The 22,427-nt window shown below is 40.5% G+C and overlaps 1 protein-coding gene across 1 annotated transcript; it reads right to left on the reverse strand.

Annotated features, from left to right (window-relative positions):
• Positions 1–493: 493 nt before the first annotated feature.
• fscn1a (fascin actin-bundling protein 1a) lies at positions 494–20,449 on the reverse strand. The gene is made up of 5 exons (XM_077558142.1): positions 19,417–20,449; positions 6,954–7,110; positions 4,414–4,535; positions 3,499–3,666; positions 494–2,437 (listed from the first exon to the last, which is right to left on the reverse strand). The coding sequence occupies exons 1-5, from the start codon at positions 20,255–20,257 to the stop codon at positions 2,229–2,231; spliced, it is 1,497 nt and encodes a 498-aa protein (XP_077414268.1). The 5' UTR covers positions 20,258–20,449; the 3' UTR covers positions 494–2,228.
• Between the last annotated feature and the right edge of the window lie 1,978 nt (positions 20,450–22,427).

Here is a 22,427-nt window from a genome sequence, read left to right on the forward strand (position 1 = left end):
ACACTCAAATTATGTTTACCATTGAAATAAATAAACATACAAATATATTGCATGACTCAATCATCCATGTTGCTGCACTGTTTGTCTCGAAGCCCTTGTTTCAAGGGTTATAGCACCATGTTAGCATTAGCACTTAGCTAGCAGGCTGAAAGACTAAGCTAAGTCGTTTTAATAAACAAACAGCTGAAGGACTATTCACTAATTTGCCAAGACATCTGTTACAAAACATTTTAAATGATTCTTTACATTTACTGAACACCATTAACAACTAACGTCCAAAGATTTCAGTTTGATCACTTTGGTGAAAAATTTTAATTGGAATAAACTCATTGGAAGCATTGGAAGCTAAGCTTTAAAAATACAGGCTAGCATAACGTTTTTACCAATTGATGGATCATTGTAAAACTTTCTGTTGTGGATTATAAGCATTGAGAACTGTGTGCGCGTACATACAAAAGAAAAATGCTCGTGGCAACAATAAAGCAGAAACACATTGCTCCAAATCCCAGTTTTATTGGTTGTTGGATTTCAGGTGAACCAATGGCACGAGAGATGAATCCACAATATCAAACAAATTATACAAAAATAATACAAAAGGAAGTTCCAGTTATACAAAGCAAAGATGTGGATTTTTTTATTTTATTTTTTTTAAACCATCTAATTTCCTACTGCCCAAAACGTAAGCGTAAGGCACAGTCATTACCACACATTTGCCATTCCACATCCGTTTGTCTTAGCCTTGGTTACCATGGAAACAGTATCTCTGACGATAAGTGCACCATGTCATTATTGGAGATTCTCAACACTATAAAACAAAAACAAAAAAAAACACGTTATGAGACGCTGGCTACAATCATAATTCATTCGTAGTGCTAGTTAATTATTGTGATAAAATAAAGAGGCGCTTAATGGAGAAAGCAGGCCAACAAGTCAGGACTGATGGCTTCACTGCTACATGACTGGTGAGCAGAACATTAAAGTAGAACACCACTTCCTATTTTTCCTTCTCTTACCTTACAAATTCACTGACAAGCCCCCAAAAAAATAAAATAAAAAATTAAACAATATTTAGTCACACCTCATTTCAAAAGGCAGATATGACACTGGTCAAAGTCGAAACAAAAGAACGCAAGAAGCAGCAGATCTGGTTCATGACAAGGCTCTCGAGTGCTTTGCGAAGGATGAGATGCTTCACTGGGTTTGGTTGGAGGGGGAAAAAAAATATCAATATTACCAGTTGGTGCAAACCGCACACACACATTAGTAGCACCACGGTCCAGTTATATCGGCTTTATGTGAGATGACGCGATGGTTGAATCCAGTTTAAATCACAAGGCTTGGTCTACATACATAATGAGACTCAAGTTGTGCTTATTGATCCAAAAAGCAGCTTTCAAATAGATTTCTGGGCTTCCCTATGTCACTTAACCATGATAATGTCTGTGCCTTGAACTTTGACTTGTACATCACTCCAAGCCCAAATTGTTATTTTTCCTTCTTTTTTTTTTCTTGTGAAGTGCATGCAGTGATAGCACTCACGTTTATTTTTTTAAATTATTTTTCAACTATTCTGGAGACAATAATGAGGGGGGCAGGACATTTACTTCCTACATCCTGTTTGGTCCCGAACAATCAAGACTCCCCACCGACCAATAGGAACACAGCTAGAGGACAACACAGGAAGCTAGTTTACATGTTAAGGAGAAGGCCTTGCACTCAACCAACAGGCCCAGGAAACGCGCACATCTGGTCTGGTCTTGATAGAAGTTTCCAGACTAACAAATAAATCTGTTTCTACTCGAGCCAGCAAAATCGACCCCACGCCTTGGAAGCAGATGTAAAATCTGTTTTTTTGGAATCAAGTCGGAGAACATCAATATACAATAGAGACAAGTAGAAAGAAGAGACCAGCCGGTGCTAAGGCGAGGAAGGGGTGAGCGATGATTTGGGGGGAGGGGGGGTACGAGCAGCGAACGAGGGAAAAAGTGCACAGCCCCGTGGTAACTATGGCAACATACACAGGTCGGCGGCTGGGAAAAGGGAGGGATCGAGAGGAAGGACAGGGAGGCAGAGAACAACCTCCCTCTGCCATCCTTCCTCTTCTCTTTGTGCAGTTCAAAATGTAAAGTCATACAAGACGTCATATATGAGGACGGGTGTGGGAAACGGGATATAAGTGGACGGTTCGATCAAGGGCGGGTGCTGCGTTGTGACGCCCCTCCCTCCTTTTAATACTCCCACAGCGTGGCCGTCTCGAGGTCATCGGCGTTGGCCTTCAGCACGCCGGCGTGGTCGCCGCGGAGATACTTGCCGTCGTTGGCGTGGCGGACGGCAAGCTTGTTGTAGTCGCAAAACTCAAAGAGGAAGTCGACGGGCGTGTCGCTGCTGCTCACCACGGCCTGCTCGTTGCCCACCATCCAGTATTTGCCAGTGGAGTCTGAAGACCGCAGGATGATACGATATGAGTCAGGCAAAAATTCTTTGACAAAAGCAGAAAAACTAGAAACTGTTTTAACCAATTCACCAAAAAAATAAAATAAATTACAATTATATGTTGTCTCACTAGTCTAAATACAGCATTCTGATTAATATTGTGTTTGTGGAATATAAGTTTAGCAGCAAAATCCACTCATTTCCAGTCATCTCGGGGGGAGGCCATTTTGCTATTTGTCAACTGAAAATGACATCACAGTTTCTCAGGGCTCAGCTAACGACCAATCACGGCTCACATATGTGGGTTTGGTCATGTGATGGTCGCAAGCGGAGCCGTGACCGATTTGTTAGCCGAGGAACCGTGATGCCATTTTCAGTCGACAGCAACTGACAAAATGGCCGCCCCCTGAGAATGATAAAAACTGATTGATTTTGCAGCTCGACTTAATATTAAATAACAACAATATTAATCCGACTACTGTTGTATTTAAACTAGTAGAACTGCATAGAACGAGTCAATCAAAAAAATTTTGAGGTTCAAAGAAAAATGACAGAACATTCGGAGTGTAACCCTCCCACCTCATGCTAAAAATTCATCGATTTTTTTCCCAATTGTTTCATTTAATTTCTCCATATGTTTGTCATTCTCCAAGAACCAGGAAGAAGACTGATAACAGGCACCAAACAATTGGCATGTTGGGATTTATCATTATTAATAGTCAAAAACCCAAGTTAAGGAAATCTAGATATTGCATTGAATTTTGCTGACAAATAAATAAATCTCAATTTTTCACTGTCAAAAACAATTTGGATTTGCAACTACCTCAGCCCTCCATATAAACGAGTTTTTGCATAATCCTTCCGACAATCAAAAAAACATCCGCCCTCATTGGCGCTAATTAACCAAATCAAATCCCTCTTTTTAGAATAAATCCATAATGGGCAAAAGACGTAATCCCTTTCATGCCTGCAAGTGGGCCGACGACAAAGCGTCTCTGCTGGCGGCAGAGCACGTGCAGTGCAGTTCGGTAGGCACACATGGAGGTCAACATGAAAGCCGCTGACCTTGCAGGCTGTAGGCTCCATCTCTGAACTCCAGCGTGAAGTAGTCATAGGAGGAGCGATTGGAGTCCAGGGTCCCGGTCACCTTCCTGCAGCCGATAAAGCCGTGCTCGCCGCGCAGCACGATGATGGGGCGGTTGATCAGCTTCATGATGAACTGCTCGGACTCACCTGGGAACGGGTAAAGGTATATTTTTGACTCCAGTAATACAAGTTAGTAGGTTGTTCTCATTTGATCTGACTAACTGGAGCAAAACATCTCCAATGTGGAGACGTTTCTAACAATAGCCAACATTCCTCCAAAATCAGAACACTTTTGCTGTCATATCGGCATCAAACGCAGCTAAAAATAGAGCAGCTTCTGATCTTGTTGATTTAACATTCCAGACAGCATTTACTTACAAATCATTACCAAAATTGGCAATTTAGAGAAACAACCACTTTCTCCTCCCCCCCTCTACACAAATTTTGGGGGAAACAAAAATCATTTTCAAGTATATCACTGGTATGGTACCTCCAAAATAGTCACTTTTCAAAAGGGCATGTTTGTTTTACCTTTAACATTATATCATCAAAAATATTACAATTGGTCATAAATTTGGAAAAACAACAAGACTGGATTGACCATTAGTATAGCAAAAAATACTAATTTGACCAAATTGTGACTTATGAGGCTTCAACCTGATGCCAGCAATATTCATCAACCAAATTAAAAACAAATGGTCCTGTATGGGTAATTAATTACAAAGTTTCAATCAAAAACTTTCCGAACTCCTAAAAAAAAAAATTTAAAAAAAAGGAGGGGAAATGGAAACTATTCAAATAAGATTTTCAAAAATAATTCCTAATCAGAAAGGCAAAACTGAAGAAAACGACTTGGATCCATCCATGATCTCATCATCAAGGAATCAAACTGACCGGCAGAGTCGATGGTGGCCGCTAGCTGGCCGTTTTTCTTGGCGGCGACGTATTTCCCGTTGGCGGCCCGCAGAGTCAGCCTCTTCCCACGCCACTCGATGTCAAAGTAGCAATTAGTTGACCTGCAGACAGACAAATTAAAAGGCATGGGATCAGGAAGGGAGGATGGTCCCACATTCACGTGGCACCTGCATAGCAGCAAGTGTAAACACACTCAGCTGTTACACAAACGCTTCGAGGGAGAAGCTGCTGGATTTGAAGCCGGCACCTTCATTCGTTTCCCTGCACTTGGCACAAGGAGATGCTTCGATAACACGTTCGGGTGTACATTTCACATACCAGAACCAAACCTGTGCTTCAGCTCAAACATTCTCTAGTTCTCCTCTTAGAGGTGAAACCAAGAGAGGAAATTCAATGCGCTTACATGTGGAAGGCGTCAAAAGAATAGAAGTGAGAGCACAGCCATGGAATGTGACCACATTAAGATGTTTGTCTCGGTTTTGTCTTATCTCAAGTCGACACCTTTGAGATAAGAGAGTAAGGTTAGTGGGACCTCTGAAGTCAAAATGTTCCGGAATGCTGAGTTGACCTGAGTGAACGAAATAATGGAAATACATTTAGAGGAGTACTCCTTTCCAGAGTCAAACTGGAACCTTTGATTGCTATCATAAAGTCTTGATTAACTCTCAGGCCATGTTTAGGTAACATTTCAACATTTTTAAAAGCCACGCGTGTCACAAAAAATTAAACCCTTTTCAGAAAATAAAAACAAATGATTACATATTTTAAACATTATAACACAAGTGTAAACATTAAGACCCCAAAATAAGCTATTTAAAAGAGACATGACTAATCTGTTCACAATCTCCCATTTCCCAGCTGTCTGACGACCAATCACGGTTCACCCGTTTTCTAAGATTGATGCCATTACGTTTCAATCAATCAAACTTTATTTATATTGCACTTTTTATACATTAAAACGCAACTCAAGGTGCTGAACAATTAAAACATCCATAGTACAATAAAAAGATAAAACACCCCTCCCCCCAGCATCCCGATGCTCAAACACACACACATGGCGGGGCACAGAAAAACCCTGTGAGGAGCAATGTCATCCCAGAGAATTCAGGCCCCGCTCGACCGCGGCCCGCCTCACACAGAGTGAAGCGCGCCACAGTCCCCCGGGGCCAAGGGGCCCCCAGGATGACCGCCTGCCCGCAGGAGAAGACAACCATCCCTCTCCAGTGCTGAGGCTCCCTTATGAGGAAACACTGGTGCTAAAAACCTAGTAACAACCAAATAAAGACAACAACAGTTAAACACTAGAAGAAAACAGAATAAAAGGCGAAAACAAAGCTAGCAGACAATATGATTAAAAATAAAGAAACGAAGGGGTTAAAAAAAAAAAAAGGATTATTGAAATGCCAAACTAAAAAGGTGTGTCTTGAGCCTCCTTTGCAAGCTGAGCCGTGATTGGTTGTTACCTAAACCCTGATCAGATGTGATGTCATTTTCAGTCGAAGCAAGTGGCAAAATGGCCGCCACCTGAGATGGATAAAAACGGGTGGATTTTGCTACTTAATTCATATTCCACAAATGCAATATTAATCAGTGGGGCTGCAACATATTGTAAAAAAAATGTTAGGGTCGACTTCCCCCTTTAACTGAAATGGCCATTTATTCATTGTTTTTTGTTTCATTTTAAAGTATTCTGCATGTTAATGATGGGCAAACAAACTATTTTGACTCATGGATGACACTTAAATCACTTCGAGGTAGCCTAAAATTGAAAAAAAAAAAAAAAAAGTTGCTCTGAGAAATTATCCATCGAGTGTTTTTTTCCCCCATCCTTCCAGATTTGCTTGAGGAAACAATCGTAAATATGAAACCCGTTTCATATTTAAAAATACAAAACCTCATGTCTGTGGTCAACATAATTTGGCCGAGCCAAAAGTTCTGTGATTGTGTTGTGAAATGGAAAGAGAGCTAATTAGGATAAATTAAGGAATATAACTGGTTGTGTCGTGGTTGTTTATCACCATAAAAATTAAAATAAATAAATAAAATAAAAAGAGTTCGCAACAGCATGTAGTCACCACATAAGCCAACAGCTAGCCTAGCTTGCATTTCTTCTTCTGTTAGAGTAGCGGAAGCTTTCTAATAATTCAGTGTTCAATTATTTTATTTTCAAGATGTTGAAAAAGCACCCTTTACTCACACTCCAATCAAGAGTTTGTTTAGCACAACTGAAATCTACTAAAAATGGCCTCGGAGAAAGCACCCAGAGTCGAATCGGGGTCGAAGGTTAACTGCTAGAGTTCTGGCTAGACGTGAAAGAAAATCACTGCACAGGGCATTCAGTACCCTTCAACACGCCAAGGCCATGACCCTTGCACCCACACGTGACCTCCCAACCCCACACTACGCATCTCAAATATCCAGCTGGAGCTCCAAACTAATCTGACTCGTGATGGACCATCCTCCCCAGGCCCTTGAGATGTGTGATGCATTCAAACAGGTGGTTGTGCCGTCACACATACTTGGTGGAGGCGGTGCACTGCAGGCCTCCGTTGGCAGTGAGGGTCCAGTATTTCCCAGCGGCGGTGCGGAACGCACACTTCCTGTTCTCACGGCAGATCTCCACTTGGAAGACTTCCTGGTCACCTTCCTCATCCTGATTGGCCGACAGGTCCATACCTGGGGACACACAGGGGTTAGGTTAGGGGCGGGGTCGGCTGCAAATAGAGATGATCCAGATACACCCATGCAAATCATCTGGTTAAGATCAGACATCCTAAATGAGCATCAGACATTTTGGATTAGCGGAGGATTTCAACACACACACACACAGCACCATGAAACTACACAACTCCTGACCTCATTATCATCACATCAGTCTCACAATGAGCTACAGAGAAGTAAACAATGTCAGTCTACAGGATCGCATGCACAACTGTACTCTCATACATACACACACAGTTGATAGAGCACAATACATGCTATTGTGCATTATGAGGTCATAGTTGACCGTTAGCCGAAGGCCCTGATTGAGAGTGTTGTGTTGGCCTCTTGTGTAAATGTGTGCAGAACAAAATGTGTGTTTTGAGTAAGCCAATGTAATCATGTGCTTTTCTTTTTCGGTCTTCCTCTTCATGCATGACACCCTCCCAGATGCTCCAAACTCATTTTCCATCTTGCTCTATTAAAATGGAACATTCCACAAGATTCAAGTTAAGAAGAACAACGACTACAGTGTTATATTGGTGACCTTCAGCGGCAGATGCCCAGGAACTTCCCACTCAATTTTTCTCATTTCAAACCAAAGCAATACCACTTACAAGATTTTAAACAAAGCCATTGTGACTATGTGTACTTTAGAGGACATCTGCCTCTCTAACTGAAGCCAAACAGTGAATGTAGAAAAAAAAAAAAGTGGGGCGCCAAGCAATTAGTTAGGCTGCATTCCATAAAAACCTCTTCCAACTACAAAGACACCAAATATTCAATATGACATAGATCAGATCAGCTAAGGTTTGTTTGTCATGCTTAATCACATTTGTACAGCCCCTTGTTGCTAGGCAGAATTCAAGGCAACCATTCATTTGTTCCTGCTGCCCACACCTCAGGAAACAAAACAAAAAAAAGACAGGAAAGACAAAATCAGACAAAGAAAACTTCACCAATGAAAAAACAACTCAAAATCAAGGAAGACCTCTGAGGGACTTGCATAACAGTGATAGTGCTCAAATTTTGTTTTTAGGGGGGAGTAATAGAAAAAACCAGGAGTGTCACAATTAGTGCGTTAATTTTTTGTGAATTTAAAGTTCTTTTAACGCCATCAATTTTTTTTAAATGTGCTATTGACTGCCCCTTACTTGGAAAGCCTGTACTGGAGGGAATACCAGTCGCAAAGCAGCAGACAAGTCCACGTCAAAAATTAGCAGTAATAAATTTATATGTGTGGAAAAAGGGGGTCAAGTTTTGCAAGTTATTTCATGTTAAAGATTAGATCGCTCTTAACATGAAAAGAAAAATGCACTGAGCCGTCTAACAAATGCAATTATGCCATCTAGTGGCAGAAAAATTACCAATAAAAATCAATCTCTCAGTACATCTTTTTTCATTTTAACTCACTTATGAATCGTGAAATTACAAAAAAAAAAAAAAATCCACTTTCATGTTGACAAGAGTATGAAAACTTAGGAAAAAATATTTTATTGTACATTTAGAACAGATGTAAAATTTGCGCGAGTTAACTATTAAAGTCATGCGGTTAACTAAACCCCTAGAAAAAAAAACGACACCTTATTCCTTGTTGGATGCCGCTTACTAAAAACTACTGCAAACATGTTGAGTTTCTGCAGATAGGCAGATTGAGAGGGATAACATAGCAGACCTTAATGGAAAGCACATGCTCAGAGAAGGAGGAGAAAAATGAAGAATGCCACCTTAAAGTCAAGACATCTTTCAAACTGCTCTCTAATCTTCGCCGTTAACTGCTCAGGCCAGCACTCCTCCAGCACAGTAGCAGAGGAGAGTTTAGATTACGTTACGAGTGTGTCAGGAGCCCGTGTAGTGTTTAATCCATCTAAGTGCCGCAAAGCACAAGATTTGTGACTTGTGTACGATTTGTGAGGGATTAGACAGAAAAGCTGAGGCGCAGCACGGTGGTTCAAACTTGCAGCAGACAAGTGTGATGCTTGAGCAGTGAGGAGATCAAAGTGGCAGGCACAATGGGCGTGATTTAGAAGCTAATGCAAACGCCTGATGTCATTAGCAGCAGTTTTTCATTAAAACAAGAGTAGTGAAGGACTTTCTTGGTGGAAATGATTTTCTCCATATTAGATTCAGCAAAGTTGTGTCATTTACTGTTTAGCTGAAAATACTGCAAGCTGTAGATGTGACCTTTAACTTTTTACAAACACACACGGTACATTTTGTTGAGTAAATTTTTACTCTAAACCGGGTCAGTCTGGTCCCACTCTGAACAGTAAAATTTACACTGGGAAGAGAGTAAAATATTCTGAGTAAATTTTACTCAAAGTGTTGATGAGAGAATTTGCCTAAAGATTTTTCACTCAGAAAGTCGAAGTAAATTTTGCAAGGAGAGATTTTGACTAAATGTGACTAGTTTATTAAAATAAAATAAAGTCACTCAAGGGTTGAGGAACAAACCCACAACTTTGAGCCATGCCGCCTATCTGTGTAGGCCATGTACACACGGAGCTGGGTATTTTTTTTAAACTGATATTTCCCTGCTCTGGGTGTAGGGAAAAAATAGTTTTAGAAAAGAAAACATCCACAGCTAACCGCATTAATGCGTTTTTAAGTAAGTTCATAACAATTCCAGACCTTAAGGTGGCAACAGTTCCCCAAATCCTATCCAATCAAAGTACGCCTCCGTCTGGCGACGCCACTTCCACAAATTGGGCCTACAATGAGATGTATGCCAAGCCTCTAAGGGGCAATAGTTAGCCAAATACTGCTCATCTCTTGACGTCACTTCACCAAACGTCACACAAGCACGGACTGTCAGCCGCTGATCTGTATATATGCGGATCAGTGCTGTAAGCGCACACAAGACTTTTTTTTTTTAATTAATTTAAAAAATACTTGTAAATAGTCAATTAGTACATCATAAACGTAGTGATAGATATTATAACATTTTTAATTCTTCATTTCATATATTAACCATTGTTACACATTATTAACATTTTAATTTTTTATATTAACCTTGTCGAGATGTTTTGTGTCCTGTGAAGAGCAGATGGTGTTGATTTCGGTATAATTTGACCTTAAGCTGGGACATACTATTTAGTCTAAAAAAGTTCCTTCTCAGCGCTTTGTGCGAAAACACATTTGGTCCTTGAGAACAGAATCAGTTTCGAACACGCACTCCTGACTCTGTTTTCGCCATCGCTCATGGAAAAGTACCCAGAGAGTATGTTTTGTCTACAAATGAAAGAGAGGAGGTCTTTTAACTATAAGAAGCCATTGTAGACGCGGAAGAGACACATTTCGACGCTCTGAATCCCACCTGTTTAAGTGATGAATTAGAGGCTGTTAAATGTCCAGAGATCTCTGTTGGATTAAAAAATCATTTTTGCAAAGGTGTTTTTTCTTACATTAAATCTGTCTTCAAATTTTGGAACACGCAAAGAGGACAAATAATTTTATTCCTCTTCAGTAGCATAGAGGAAAACAAAACGGATAAATACAAAATCTTAAAAAGCTTCACCTATTTTAACAACTTTTTTCCCCACTCACTCACTCACCACACACACACACACACACACACACACACACACACACATATATATATACAAACATGGTGTCTCCCCGGTGGGGAAGCGAATCCACGCCTTACGTTTTCCTTTTTCCTAACAACTTAAGGATTGCGATTGAGTGATGTGTAACGACGTAAAACTTCTTTTACTAACGGACAAACGTGACCGCGGGGCCGGAGAAATACGCAAATCTTAACTTTGGCCGGAGTTAGTGTTGTGTTGTTCACATAATGTTTTGTTAAAAAAGAACGAATCTCACTTTTCAGTGAACGTAAGTGAACGGATCACTTCCTGAAGTGATTCATTCTTTTCTAGACGAACGAATCTTTTGAACGGTTCTTTTTAATGAACTGATTCTAAAGATTCAGTTCACTTAAAAAGAGTGTCACTAGCCAGAGTTTTTAGAAACCCTCGTGGATGTGTGGATGACAGGGCAAGCCGCAGAAAAATATCCCTTATGCAAAAAACCCGGCTATGTGTATACATGGCCTTAACTCTATCACTCAAGTCAGCTGGAATCTTCGTGTCTCCAAGAGACCAAAAACAATCTCCTTTTGGAGATTGGCAAACAGTAGAAGTTGCATAAATCTGGTGGTAGAGTGGCCGTCTCCCAAGCTGAAGGTTGTGAGCTCGTTCCTCAACCCTTGTGTAACTTTTTTTTTTTTAATAAACTAATAAAATGCACTCAAAAATGTTTCTTCTAAAATTCCCTTTGAATTTGAGTGAAAAAAAAAACCATTACTAGGTTTTTGTCATGGGGTAGGCCAATTCTCTCATTCACCATAAAAATACTATATACATAATATTTGACTCTCTTCCAAGTGTAAATGTTACTCTGTTTTGAGTGGGACCGAATAGACTCCGTTTCGAGTGAAATTTACTCTACAAAATTGACTGTGCATTCATCAACTGCACCTTCATTTACCATTCTTCACACACACACAAACCTAGACAAATCTAAAACTAAAGTGAACTGTGGCCTATACTGAAGTGGAACGTTGTTTGGGCGTGGATAAACTTCCTTACTAAAACACTCAACAAAGCCTTGAATCGAGGTTATATCACAAGAAAAACACACACCGAAATTTATAACAGTGACACAGACAAAACATTAAAGTGACGCCTGGAGAAACAAAGCCATGACCCGGAGAGTCTATAGCTGTGTGTGAAATCCAGATAAGTGGACACTCAGTTTTTTCTGTTTTTTTTTTTTATGTTCCCAAGGGATACTGGACTGCACACCACAACAAAAGTGACCACACATTTAGAACCCTCCCAAGCCACACACACACACACACACACAAGACGCCCTCTCCATCTTTCTGCCCACCGCAGCCAATTCATCCATCGGGATGAAGGCAGGGAAAGCACAGATTGTTGGCCACCGTTTAATGTGAGCCAGCACTAGAGGTCTGCTGTGAACGCACGCGATTGTACCCGGTTCACTTGCCAGTGTGTGTGCTATTGTTCGGCAGGCCTGACTGAGGAGGCGGACAGCTGGGGCACAAACGGGGAGCCACCAGATCATCAGCCTTTGTTCCGATTCAGATGCACGGCACCTCCATTCGTGCCTTAAAGGGGAAGTCAACCTTAAATATTTCTTAACAGTATGTTATATGTGATCTCACTAGTCTAAACATGACTGTCTGATTAATATCACATTTGTGGAATATGAGTTATGAAGCAAAATTCTGCCGTTTCTATCCATCTCGGAGGGCGGCCATTTTACCACTTGCTGTTGACCGAAGATGACATCGCAGTTGCTCATGGCTCAATCACAGTGCAGCCGTTTTGTGAAGATGAGCTGTGATTGGTTGTTACCCGAGACCTGAGCAACTGTGATGTCATTTTCACTCCACAGCAACTGGCAAAATAGCCGCCTTCTGATATTGATAAAAAACTGCTGGATTTTGCTGCTTAACCTATATTCCACTACTGTATTGAGACTAGTGGGGCTGCATATTATTTTCAAGAAATTTGGGAGGGGTTGACTTCCCCTTAAAAACCTGATTTGAAAAGCCTAACACACACTCACCCTCCCTGTGTCAAACCGTAAGGTCACGGAGTGAAATTGATTTGCAACTCATGCTGAGTGTGAAGGGCATTTCTGCAGAGATACACCCACACAGGAAGCCAAACCTATAATGAAGTGGATAGCATGGAGAGATTCCCCCCTCTGCCTCCCACACACACACACTAATAGTCTCCAAACACATTAACTAGATGGTCTTTAAACATATCAGTTTACGCATTCTGCAGCAGCCAGTGAAAACAACCAAATGATAACAACAATCACTCGCGCTCTTTTCCCATTGTGTGCGCATGGTCACAGTTTACAGAGTTGTGTGTGTCATGTTTCATTTCCTGCCAGCCGGAGGGGGTGAAGGACACACAACTGGTGTCGGGGTTCAACGACACTGAGCCTAACGTAATAACAAAAATGGAAGCTTCTCGGTATAATTCGGTGCAGTTGGACACAACTGCAACCTACAGCCACAATAAGCCAATGTTAAAGGGTTAACTATGACAGTATCAAAACAAACATTGTATAGGGTTCCCTAATGACTCCAGTAGATGCCCGTTTCAGCCGATTGAGCTACCAAGATCAATCAAACCACAAAGCCGCAAATTTTATAAAGCTGGCCAATTACACAAAAACATTTCCCGTTTGGCATTTTAATGAAAACACGTGCTTCAAGGCCGGATGCATGCAGCGACCTTCTGGACAACATGACAAGTGTTCCTCACAAAGAAACAGCACATTTAACCAGTCATTAACCCCAAATTGGAGTAAACCAATACATCCAAGGAGGTTTTGCTTCATGTATTGGCCAGAAGGCGAATTTTGGCTCGTCCGCATGAATTATAGGCCAGAGATTTGGTGAATTCATACTCAAAGGTCAAAATAGTCCTTGAATTTACAGGCAGTGTGTCACACTAATTAAGGCCTCCAAAGTAGTCCACTCCTCAGAGACTGCAATAAAATGCATTGTTGAGATAGTGAAAGCTGACCTCATCCCCCTCCCCATAACAAGCTGCTACTGCTGGTGTGGAACCAGATGCAAAGGCGAGTCAGTGCTCAACAGTAGCAAACAGGAAACGACGGCCATCTTAAAGCCATCTCTGCCTTCAATCTTCCCACTTAAAAAGGCCATTGAGCTGAAGGCTAACGGACTCCAAACATGGTGTCCCAGGCCATAAAGGGTCTCTCTGGGAATTCGCCACCAGCTTCCTAGCAAGTGGATGAAATTAGTATCTAGTAGGGCCACTTCCATGGCAATTAAGGCCGCAAGCACTAATGAGAGGAAACAGCTGGACTGACAGAGTTGACTGAAATATTTATGGACCGTTTAGATCATGTAGATGCTCTTCCTGACCCCCAAACCACCCGACTTCGGACCGGCATAGAGTTGGGCTCCCCCCGTGGCTAGGTTACATATGCTGATCTGTTAATGAACACCAGTTTGTCCATGAGCCGTAATTTGGGGGGCCCGCAAAACAATTTGCAAAATATTTGGGCCCAAACAAAAGCGCTCTGATATGATAGTGACATATGACAAATGTGTGGATTCATTCTTGTATAGGGTTGTGCAGGTGACGCAAGGCTGAGCTCAACTGGAAGAGATGCAGTGTAATTAACTCATTTACTGCCATTGACAGCTATAGACGTCAAAAATTAATTTGTACAATTTCTATTAGTTTCACATTTTTTCCCCCCACTTTTGTTAACAAGAGTATGAAAAAAATGTATTGTATGTTTAGAACAGATATAACATTTGTGATTAATCGTCAGTTAACTAGTGAAGTCATTGAAATTACAATAAAAAATTTGCCTGATGCACCTAATTAAAAAAACAAAAGATTAAAATTAAGGGTGTCAAACGATTAATTTTTTTAATTGTAATTAATGACTTCAATAGTTAACTCACGATTAATCACAAATATGTGTTCTAAATGTACAATAAAAAAAAAAAATTCTAGGTTTTCATACTCTTGTTAACAAAAGTGGAAAAAAAAATGTGAAACCAATAAAAATAGTATTAATATTGAATTTTTGATGTCAATGGCAGTGAATGAGTTAAGAGCAAGAAGAAGCAGAGAAGGTCTCCAACTTAACTGTAGTCAGTTTCCATAGAGCATAAAGTGACTACACTATTTGCCACTGAATATTGTGCAGTTTTTTAAAACGTTCAAAACAGTAGCATGTATGCTAATTTCCTATCGCCCACTTATTGGGTTTTACACCATTATGTTAGCATTAAAAGAAACCTCAACTGTAATGACAAGTTTGCTCTATATTATTTATTTGGTTGTTGCCAACATAACTAGGAGATTCATTTATCAAAAATCATTTCCAGCTTAATACAATTTGTAGAAACTTTATTTAGACGTACGCCGCCATTGTTATTTATGTCATTCAGCGCGTAGTGACGTAGAATGGCGGCTGGCTCTTTGCCGAGCAATGTGAAACATCTATAAAGAAAGCAAGGTAAATCTCCGTAACATTCCTAAAGAAACAACATGCGATTGGGAGAGTTGCCCTCCACCTCGTGCTCTCGTCATTTACTTGACGTGTTCAAGAGTTTTGATCGTTCCTTTAGGAACGACACAGAGGCTTACCTTGCTTTCTTTATAGACGTTTGACAGCCACCATTCTACGTCACTACGCACTCAATGTGGTGTGACGTAAATACTGGTGCCGTACGTCCAAATAAAGTTTCTACAAAACTTATTAAACTGGAAATATTTTTTTTTAAATTAATCTCATAAGTATGTTAGTAACAACCAAATAAATAATATAGAGCAAACTTGTCATGACAGTCGGGGTTCCTTTTAAGAGAGCAAACTATCGTTTGACAAATTGTTTAAATACGTAATGTTTAATTATTTTTTGTCGTCTTTTAGAGTAAACTTCAACTGAACGTGACCCGCTTGGAAAACTGTGCAACAGAGAGGGAGTAAATGTGCTAAGGGGTACTTTTAAGTGTTTTAATAAGTTTGAATTTTAATACGTTTAAAAGACGGGTAGAACCATAGTAAATCGTGTGTGGGTTTTTCTTAACCCCTGGGCGTTATTTGTCCATTTTCTGGCTTTTTTCTGTTTTTCATCAAAGAAAAAGCATTTGAAAAAAATACACTAGGGACGTGACATTTTACCAGGATTGTTTAAAAATGTAGAAGTTCAAATTGGCGCCATGCTGTAATTTATAATTTTTTCCAAACAGGAGGGAGAGATTCACACGAAGTTGTTGTAATAATGCCCGATTTTGGCTCATTGACTCACATTATAAATCAGTTTTTGATATGCTGTAAACCTCATGTGTTATAATGCATTTTCCGTGATTACTGATGCAATCGCTTCTTTGACGAGTCATAAACATGAAAATAGAGGAATTTGTGTGTTTAGAGTGTTAACACAAAAATCCACTAGGTGGCGCCAAAGGCTAATAAATGAATACAAAATGCATGCATAAAAAAATTCTATTGTTATGACTTATGGACTTGTTTGAGCCTCTAACTATGTCATATGAAATATTCAAATTATTATTTTATTTTATATATAAATATACAGCATAGTTAGTCTTGCTATTAGCATAATACTGCTATTGTTGTCCATAGGGGGCATTAAAAAAAACAAATAAAAATAAAAAACTATATATGTGTAGATAGGTCTGTTGCCACTGAACATTTTGAGTGGTTGAAAGTGAAAAAAATATTCATAAATGACGAAGTTATCTCACTTCAAAGGAAATGCCGGATTTTGGCAAAATTACAAGAGTTTTGTGCTATTCGGAAAACTGCCATTGTGTGAAAACTGGGCATGCAGAAAAAATTCTATTGTTATGACTTATGGACTTATTCAAGTCTCTAAATATGTCATATGAAATATTCAAATTAGTCTTTTATATAATATATATATATATATATATATATATATATATATATATATATATATATATATATATATATATATATATATATATATATATATATATATATATATATATATATACACACAGCATAGTTAGTCTTGCCATTAGCATAATACCGCTATTATTGTCCACAGGGGGCATTAAAAATTTTAAATAAAATAAAAACTATATATGTATAGATAGGTCTGATGCCACTGAACATTTTGAGTGGTTAAAAGTGAAAAAAATATTCATAAATGACTAAGTTATTTCACTTCAAAGCAAATGCCTGATTTTGGCGAAATTACAAGAGTTTTGTGCTATTCAGAAAAATGCCATTGTGTGAAAACTGGGCATGCATAAAAAAATCTATTGTTATGACTTATGGACTTATTCAAGCCTCTAAATATGTCATATGAAATATTCAAATTAGAACTTTATTTTACATATAAACATATACTGTACTGTACTGTACACACATGCACACGTACACACACACACGTATATATATATATACACACAGCATAGTTAATTTTGCTGTTAGCATAATACTGCTATTATTGTCCATAGAGGGCATTAAAAAAAACTTATTTTTTTAAACTATATATGTATAGATAGGTCTGATGCCAGTGAACATTTTGAGCGGTTGAAAGTGAAAAAAAATATTCATAAATGACTAAGTTATCACACTTCAAAGGAAATGCCAGATTTTGGCACAAATGACAAGAACTTAATCAAACTATAATAACGCCCAGGGTTAATTAAAATAGTTTATATCACAGATTCACCCATTACAGCTGGGTCTGGAGGAAGAGAAGTAGGCAAAAAAAAAAAAAGAATTGAGGCTTTTAAGCTAAGGTAAACAAACATTCATTCATGGGCACTTTTCACACACACAACAAATCAACACTCGTTTGTATTTTCTTGCTTTTTAGTGTGCAAAGTCGATCACCAACACACAAGAAGTAAATCAACATTTTGATAACAGTAAGCAGCATTTAGAGGGACAGCATAACCCTGGCTTCCGCTAATGCGAGCCAGGCGGCTTCAACCGCCATGTTGGCTCCGGTCCGCTACAGAGGGAATCTAGGAGCAGCTCTAAGTCCAAAAACATCTGGAGCCAGTTTCATTCCGATCTGGTTTTTAATACGCATCACAACGATCCTGCCATTTAGCATTGTGAACATTTGGCTTCCTCCTGGGATTGTCATTAAAAGACAAGATCATGCAACATGCACAAGAGGAACATTAACAGCCATTTTCACATTTCTTGCTACAGAGAGCGCCGCCGTGTACTTCCGACGCAACAGTACTGGCCTCCATTTTGTGGAGACGAGACAGAAAGTGCTGATGGCGAGAAAAGTAGATGAATGATCCATTAACAAGTAAACACAGCGGGGAGATGGAACAAACGGGCTCAGAGTGTCACAGAGCTGAAGAGAAGGATCTCTTTGGGAAAAGGAGAAGCCAAACCACAAGGGAGCAAAGAATGCTCAGCAGTGCGCTCATCACAGACTAAATATAGATTTAGGTGGTAACCGGTTTTATAGTACTATTAAGCTACCACTAATTGTTTTCTGCCCGTTTAAGGGTTACATGAGTAATCAGTCCTATACGCATGGTTAAATGTCCCCCCCCCCCCCCCCCAAATACAAAACAATGCTCATTAACACAATTGGACTATTCATGAATTGAAGTCTTGGCCCTGATAATGACCTTTAACGCACAGCAGACCAGCCTGACTGCTAGAAAAGGGTGGGGGTGGTGCACCATGAGGGAAATTATGCAAGAGGTGTGATAGAGAAGGAAGGGAGGAAGGAAGAAAGGAAGGAAACAAGCTTTTGTCTACCACTTGTGTAGCTGGAAACCACAACCATCACTCACAGTATCTAACCTGAGGAGGCTAATCGTGGGTCAGCTGGGCTCCCACCAGCATCATTAAAAGATATATTTTATACGAGCAGGACGATTACACATAAATGTGTTTCATTTGCCATTTTGGCTATTGACAATTTGGATTTGACAAGCAGAGATTCAAACAAGGACAAAAGAAGCCAAGGGCCTGACGATAGCAAAGAGATTTTCTGTACATGGGATGTAGCAAAACATAGCATGAACTGATCAACATGTGCAACGCCAAAGACAAACCTGCTAAATATTCATGAAAGCTCACAAATTTGACATCACAGCGGCTTGAATATTTAGAGATCAAACAGGTCTGCACTCCTTTGTCAACATAAGTTCTTATTTTTAATTATATATTTTCTAAATAAAAAGTATAGGGAGTTCCCAGTGATAGCCTCATTTTTAATAAAGTGGAAATTTAAATAAATCTATAAATGAAAAGTTCCCTGTATCTCACTGTGACAAATGCATGCGAATGTAGCTAATTTGTGGTTTTCGTCAAGGTTTGTAAAAGGTTTCAAAAGATCTTCACAGACAGTGAAAAATTGTCTGAATATGTTCTAAATGTCTTTGCCACAAGTAAAAACTGTCTGTGAACATCTTGCAAAACCTGATGAAAACCCTAAATTTGCTACGTTCGCAAGCATTCACCGCTCAGTGAGATACCAGCTTTATTGGCCTTTAGATTCGTCACAAGGCCGGTGCCGGTAATGGCCCCGGCAGATAATCGGTCTATTCCTAGTGTCTGCTGTGATGGCAGTGCGTGACAAAGATGGTGACCCCGTCTGAGAGGGGAGGGGAGGGGAGGGGGAGGGGGAGGGGGGCGGTAAAACATGCCATCGCATCACAGTAACATTTCCTGTGACACTGACAGACACATGCACAAGCAAGACACACACCTTGGCGGGTAGAGACGTTCCTCTCGTTGGCCGCAGTGAGGACCACCTGCGGGTGGCTCTGCTCCAGCTGGAAGAGCTCGTCCTTGCCCACGCGCGCACTCTTGCCGGACTTCATGGTGCCGGAGGGCCCGGACGGCGCCAGGTACTTGCCGCCGCAGTCCCGGAACGCCACCTTGCCGGAGCGAAACTCCAGCGTGTAGCCGGTGCTCTTGTCCGTGGCGGCCACTAGCGCGCCGTCATTCCTCAGGAAGCGGTTGTCGGAGGTCTGCAGGTGGTAGCGCTGCTCTCGGAACACCAGCGTGATGGTGGAGTCCACGCCCCACGGCACGTCCCTGTCGATGGCGATCTCGTCCACCTTGGAGCTCAGGTGCGCGTAGCGTTTGCGCGTCAGGCTGAAGAGGTTCACCTGCGGGTGCATGGCAATGTGCACGCTCCATTTCTCCGCCACAGACGCCGTCTGGGCGAAGCAGATGATGCGGTCCTCGGTTCCGCCCAGGTAACGGCCGAAGGGCTCGGATTGCAGGGACCAGCGGCCGTCGTCGTGCGCCGTGATGATGAAGCGGCACTCGGGGCCCGGAGTCTCGCTGTCCCCGGTCACGTTGCCATCCTTGTCGGTGGCGATGTAGCGGCCCAGATGTGACTTGAGGTGGAACACGTTGCCGCTGGAGTCGTCGCCGCTCTGCTCCAGGGTCCAAATCTGCTTCTTCTTCATGCTGGAGGCCGAGGCGTTGATTTTGAAGCCGAACGTCTCGGCCGTGAGGTATTTGTTGCCGCAGTTGATGAGACCAAACTGGATCTGCAGCATGTCGCTGGTTCCGTTGGTGGCGCCGTTAGTTGTCATGGTGGCTTCGGTCCGGTTCTGTCTGAGAGGGAATTTGATGGTGGTGGGCAGTTCTGTAGTGAGAGGAGCTGCCTGCCTGTTAAAGGGTGGGATGCGGTGGTGCCTCGCGTGCTTCTCTTTGTTTGAGGAGTGTGTCCGTGAACGCGCGCCCCGGGTCCTCTGCCTGCCTCATCAGCGCAAGCCCGCCGCCACAGCTGCAGCCTATATAAGTATCAGTGACGTCACCTACAAACCACGCCCCTTGTGGTACTTGGCAAAGGAGATTCACTTTGCCACTTTTCCAGAGGTGGCAAAAGTAGAAGCACTAATTAATAGTGTAAATAAAATAAAATACAATTAAAAAAATACTCTGGTAAATGTACTGATTCCTTTATGTACTGCAGATTTCATCGTGTCCTTTTATTGTGGGCACTTATGTGTTGCATAGCCTATATGTAGCAAATGGTGGTCACACCAGATATTGACTGGACCCTGGATCTCCCTCCCCCATATACAGTAAAACTGCACATTTTAGAGTGGCCTTTCATTGTGAGCAGCCCAGGCAATCTTGGACATTAATGATGCTGTCTAAATAGCATCTTGATATGCTACAGCTACACCTATGAGGTGACTAAGTTATCTATGACTATTACAATATACATAATTATTTTTTCAAATGTGTACATAATCGCCCTCCACCCAATCCCTTTATTTGCCTGTCTTACTGTAATATGTTACTGTGTCACTTTTTTTAAAGGTGCATTGTGCTGTTTAAAAAGGTCATGTTAAAGTTTTTTCTACATCATGCATGCTCCACCAATGCCCAGATGAGCACAAAGAGCCCTGACTGTTTTACTCTGACTGCATCTATCAGCCTTTATTTTCCCTTTATAGTAGAGTGTGCGGACCCTCACACGCCACAGTTTCTTTGGGGAGGGAAGGGGCGGAGTTTTTCTTACCTTATTTGAAGTCATGTTTTCGTTTGTCAACTGTGGCTGTCGCTTTAAAATCGTGCACATAATCGCACGTGCACCATGAACGAGCCTGACACAAATGTTGCAGTCACAGTTTGGGCAAGGGGTGGCAGTAGCGAGTAAAAAAGTGACAAACTGCACAATGATCCTTTAAGTGAACTCATTCACTGCCATAAATTCATAAAAATTAAAAAAAAAAATTAGGGGCGACAATTTTTTTAATTGTAACTAAACGCATGATTTCACTAGTTAACTCACGATTAATCACAAACTTTATATCTGTTCTAAATGTACAAAAAAAAATTCTAGGTTTTCATACTCTTGTCAACAAAAGTGGGGAATTTTTTTTTAAACTAATAGAAATAGTTTAAATGATTTTTTTTACGTTCATAGCCGTCAATGGCAATGAATGAATAAAATAAAAATAAAAAACATTATTACAAATTTGGGGCGTCAGGCAATTAAAATTTGTAATCATAATTAATCGCATGACTTCACTAGTTAACTTACAATTAATCACACATTATATATCTGTTCTAAATGTACAATAAAATATTATAGGTTTTCATACTCTTGTTAACAAAAGTGGGAAAAAATGTTAAACTAATAAAAATAGTTAAAATACATTTTTGACGTCTTAAAGTTAAAAAAAAATCAATTTTATCCAGTGGTGGGAGGTAACAAAGTGCAAATACTTCATGGCTGTATTTATGTAGATTTTTCAGGTATACAGTATTTACTGCACTTTATTTATTTTTCTCACAATTTTTTACTTTTATTCCTTACGTTTTAAAATAAATATCCCTAGGCCCGGATTGGGTAATCTGGACGTTCTGGTGAATTCTTGCTGGGCCGGACTGCAATATATGCTGTTCCTGCCGCAACTCTAGCTGGCCCATTCCATTAGTTCCTTCCAGCCCATGGATCCATTTTGAAATCAGTAAATATGGTTCGTCTATCATACTTCCAACTGATGATCTTGTCGTCGTAAAAATGTATTACCAGTGCCTCAGGCAGGTCATTTATAATAAAAAGCACTGTCTACCTGTCTTTCTTACTAAGGGTGTTATCAAATCAAAAATACTTTAATAACAAAAGTAGCAAAAATGTAATAGTCGACGAGAAACAATAACACATTGCTACACCCTGTCTGTCTACAACAGTAAGTGTAGTGTTAGCTGTCTAAATCTTGCTGATTTAACAACATTTGGTAAATG

The sequence above is a fragment of the Vanacampus margaritifer genome, chromosome 2, assembly GCF_051991255.1.
Source record: "Vanacampus margaritifer isolate UIUO_Vmar chromosome 2, RoL_Vmar_1.0, whole genome shotgun sequence".
Lineage (NCBI taxonomy): Eukaryota > Metazoa > Chordata > Actinopteri > Syngnathiformes > Syngnathidae > Vanacampus > Vanacampus margaritifer.

What these genes read in the sequence shown, in the direction of transcription:
- fscn1a (XM_077558142.1), bottom strand. Translation starts at nt 20,257, where the DNA reads ATGACAACTAACGGCGCCACCAACGGAACCAGCGACATGCTGCAGATC. An exon ending in GAACGTCTCTACCCGCCAAG is followed by an intron (nt 7,111 to 19,416) that starts GTGTGTGTCTTG and finishes GTGTGTCCCCAG; the next exon opens with GTATGGACCTGTCGGCCAAT. An exon ending in CAGTGCACCGCCTCCACCAA is followed by an intron (nt 4,536 to 6,953) that starts GTATGTGTGACG and finishes GTCTGTCTGCAG; the next exon opens with GTCAACTAATTGCTACTTTG.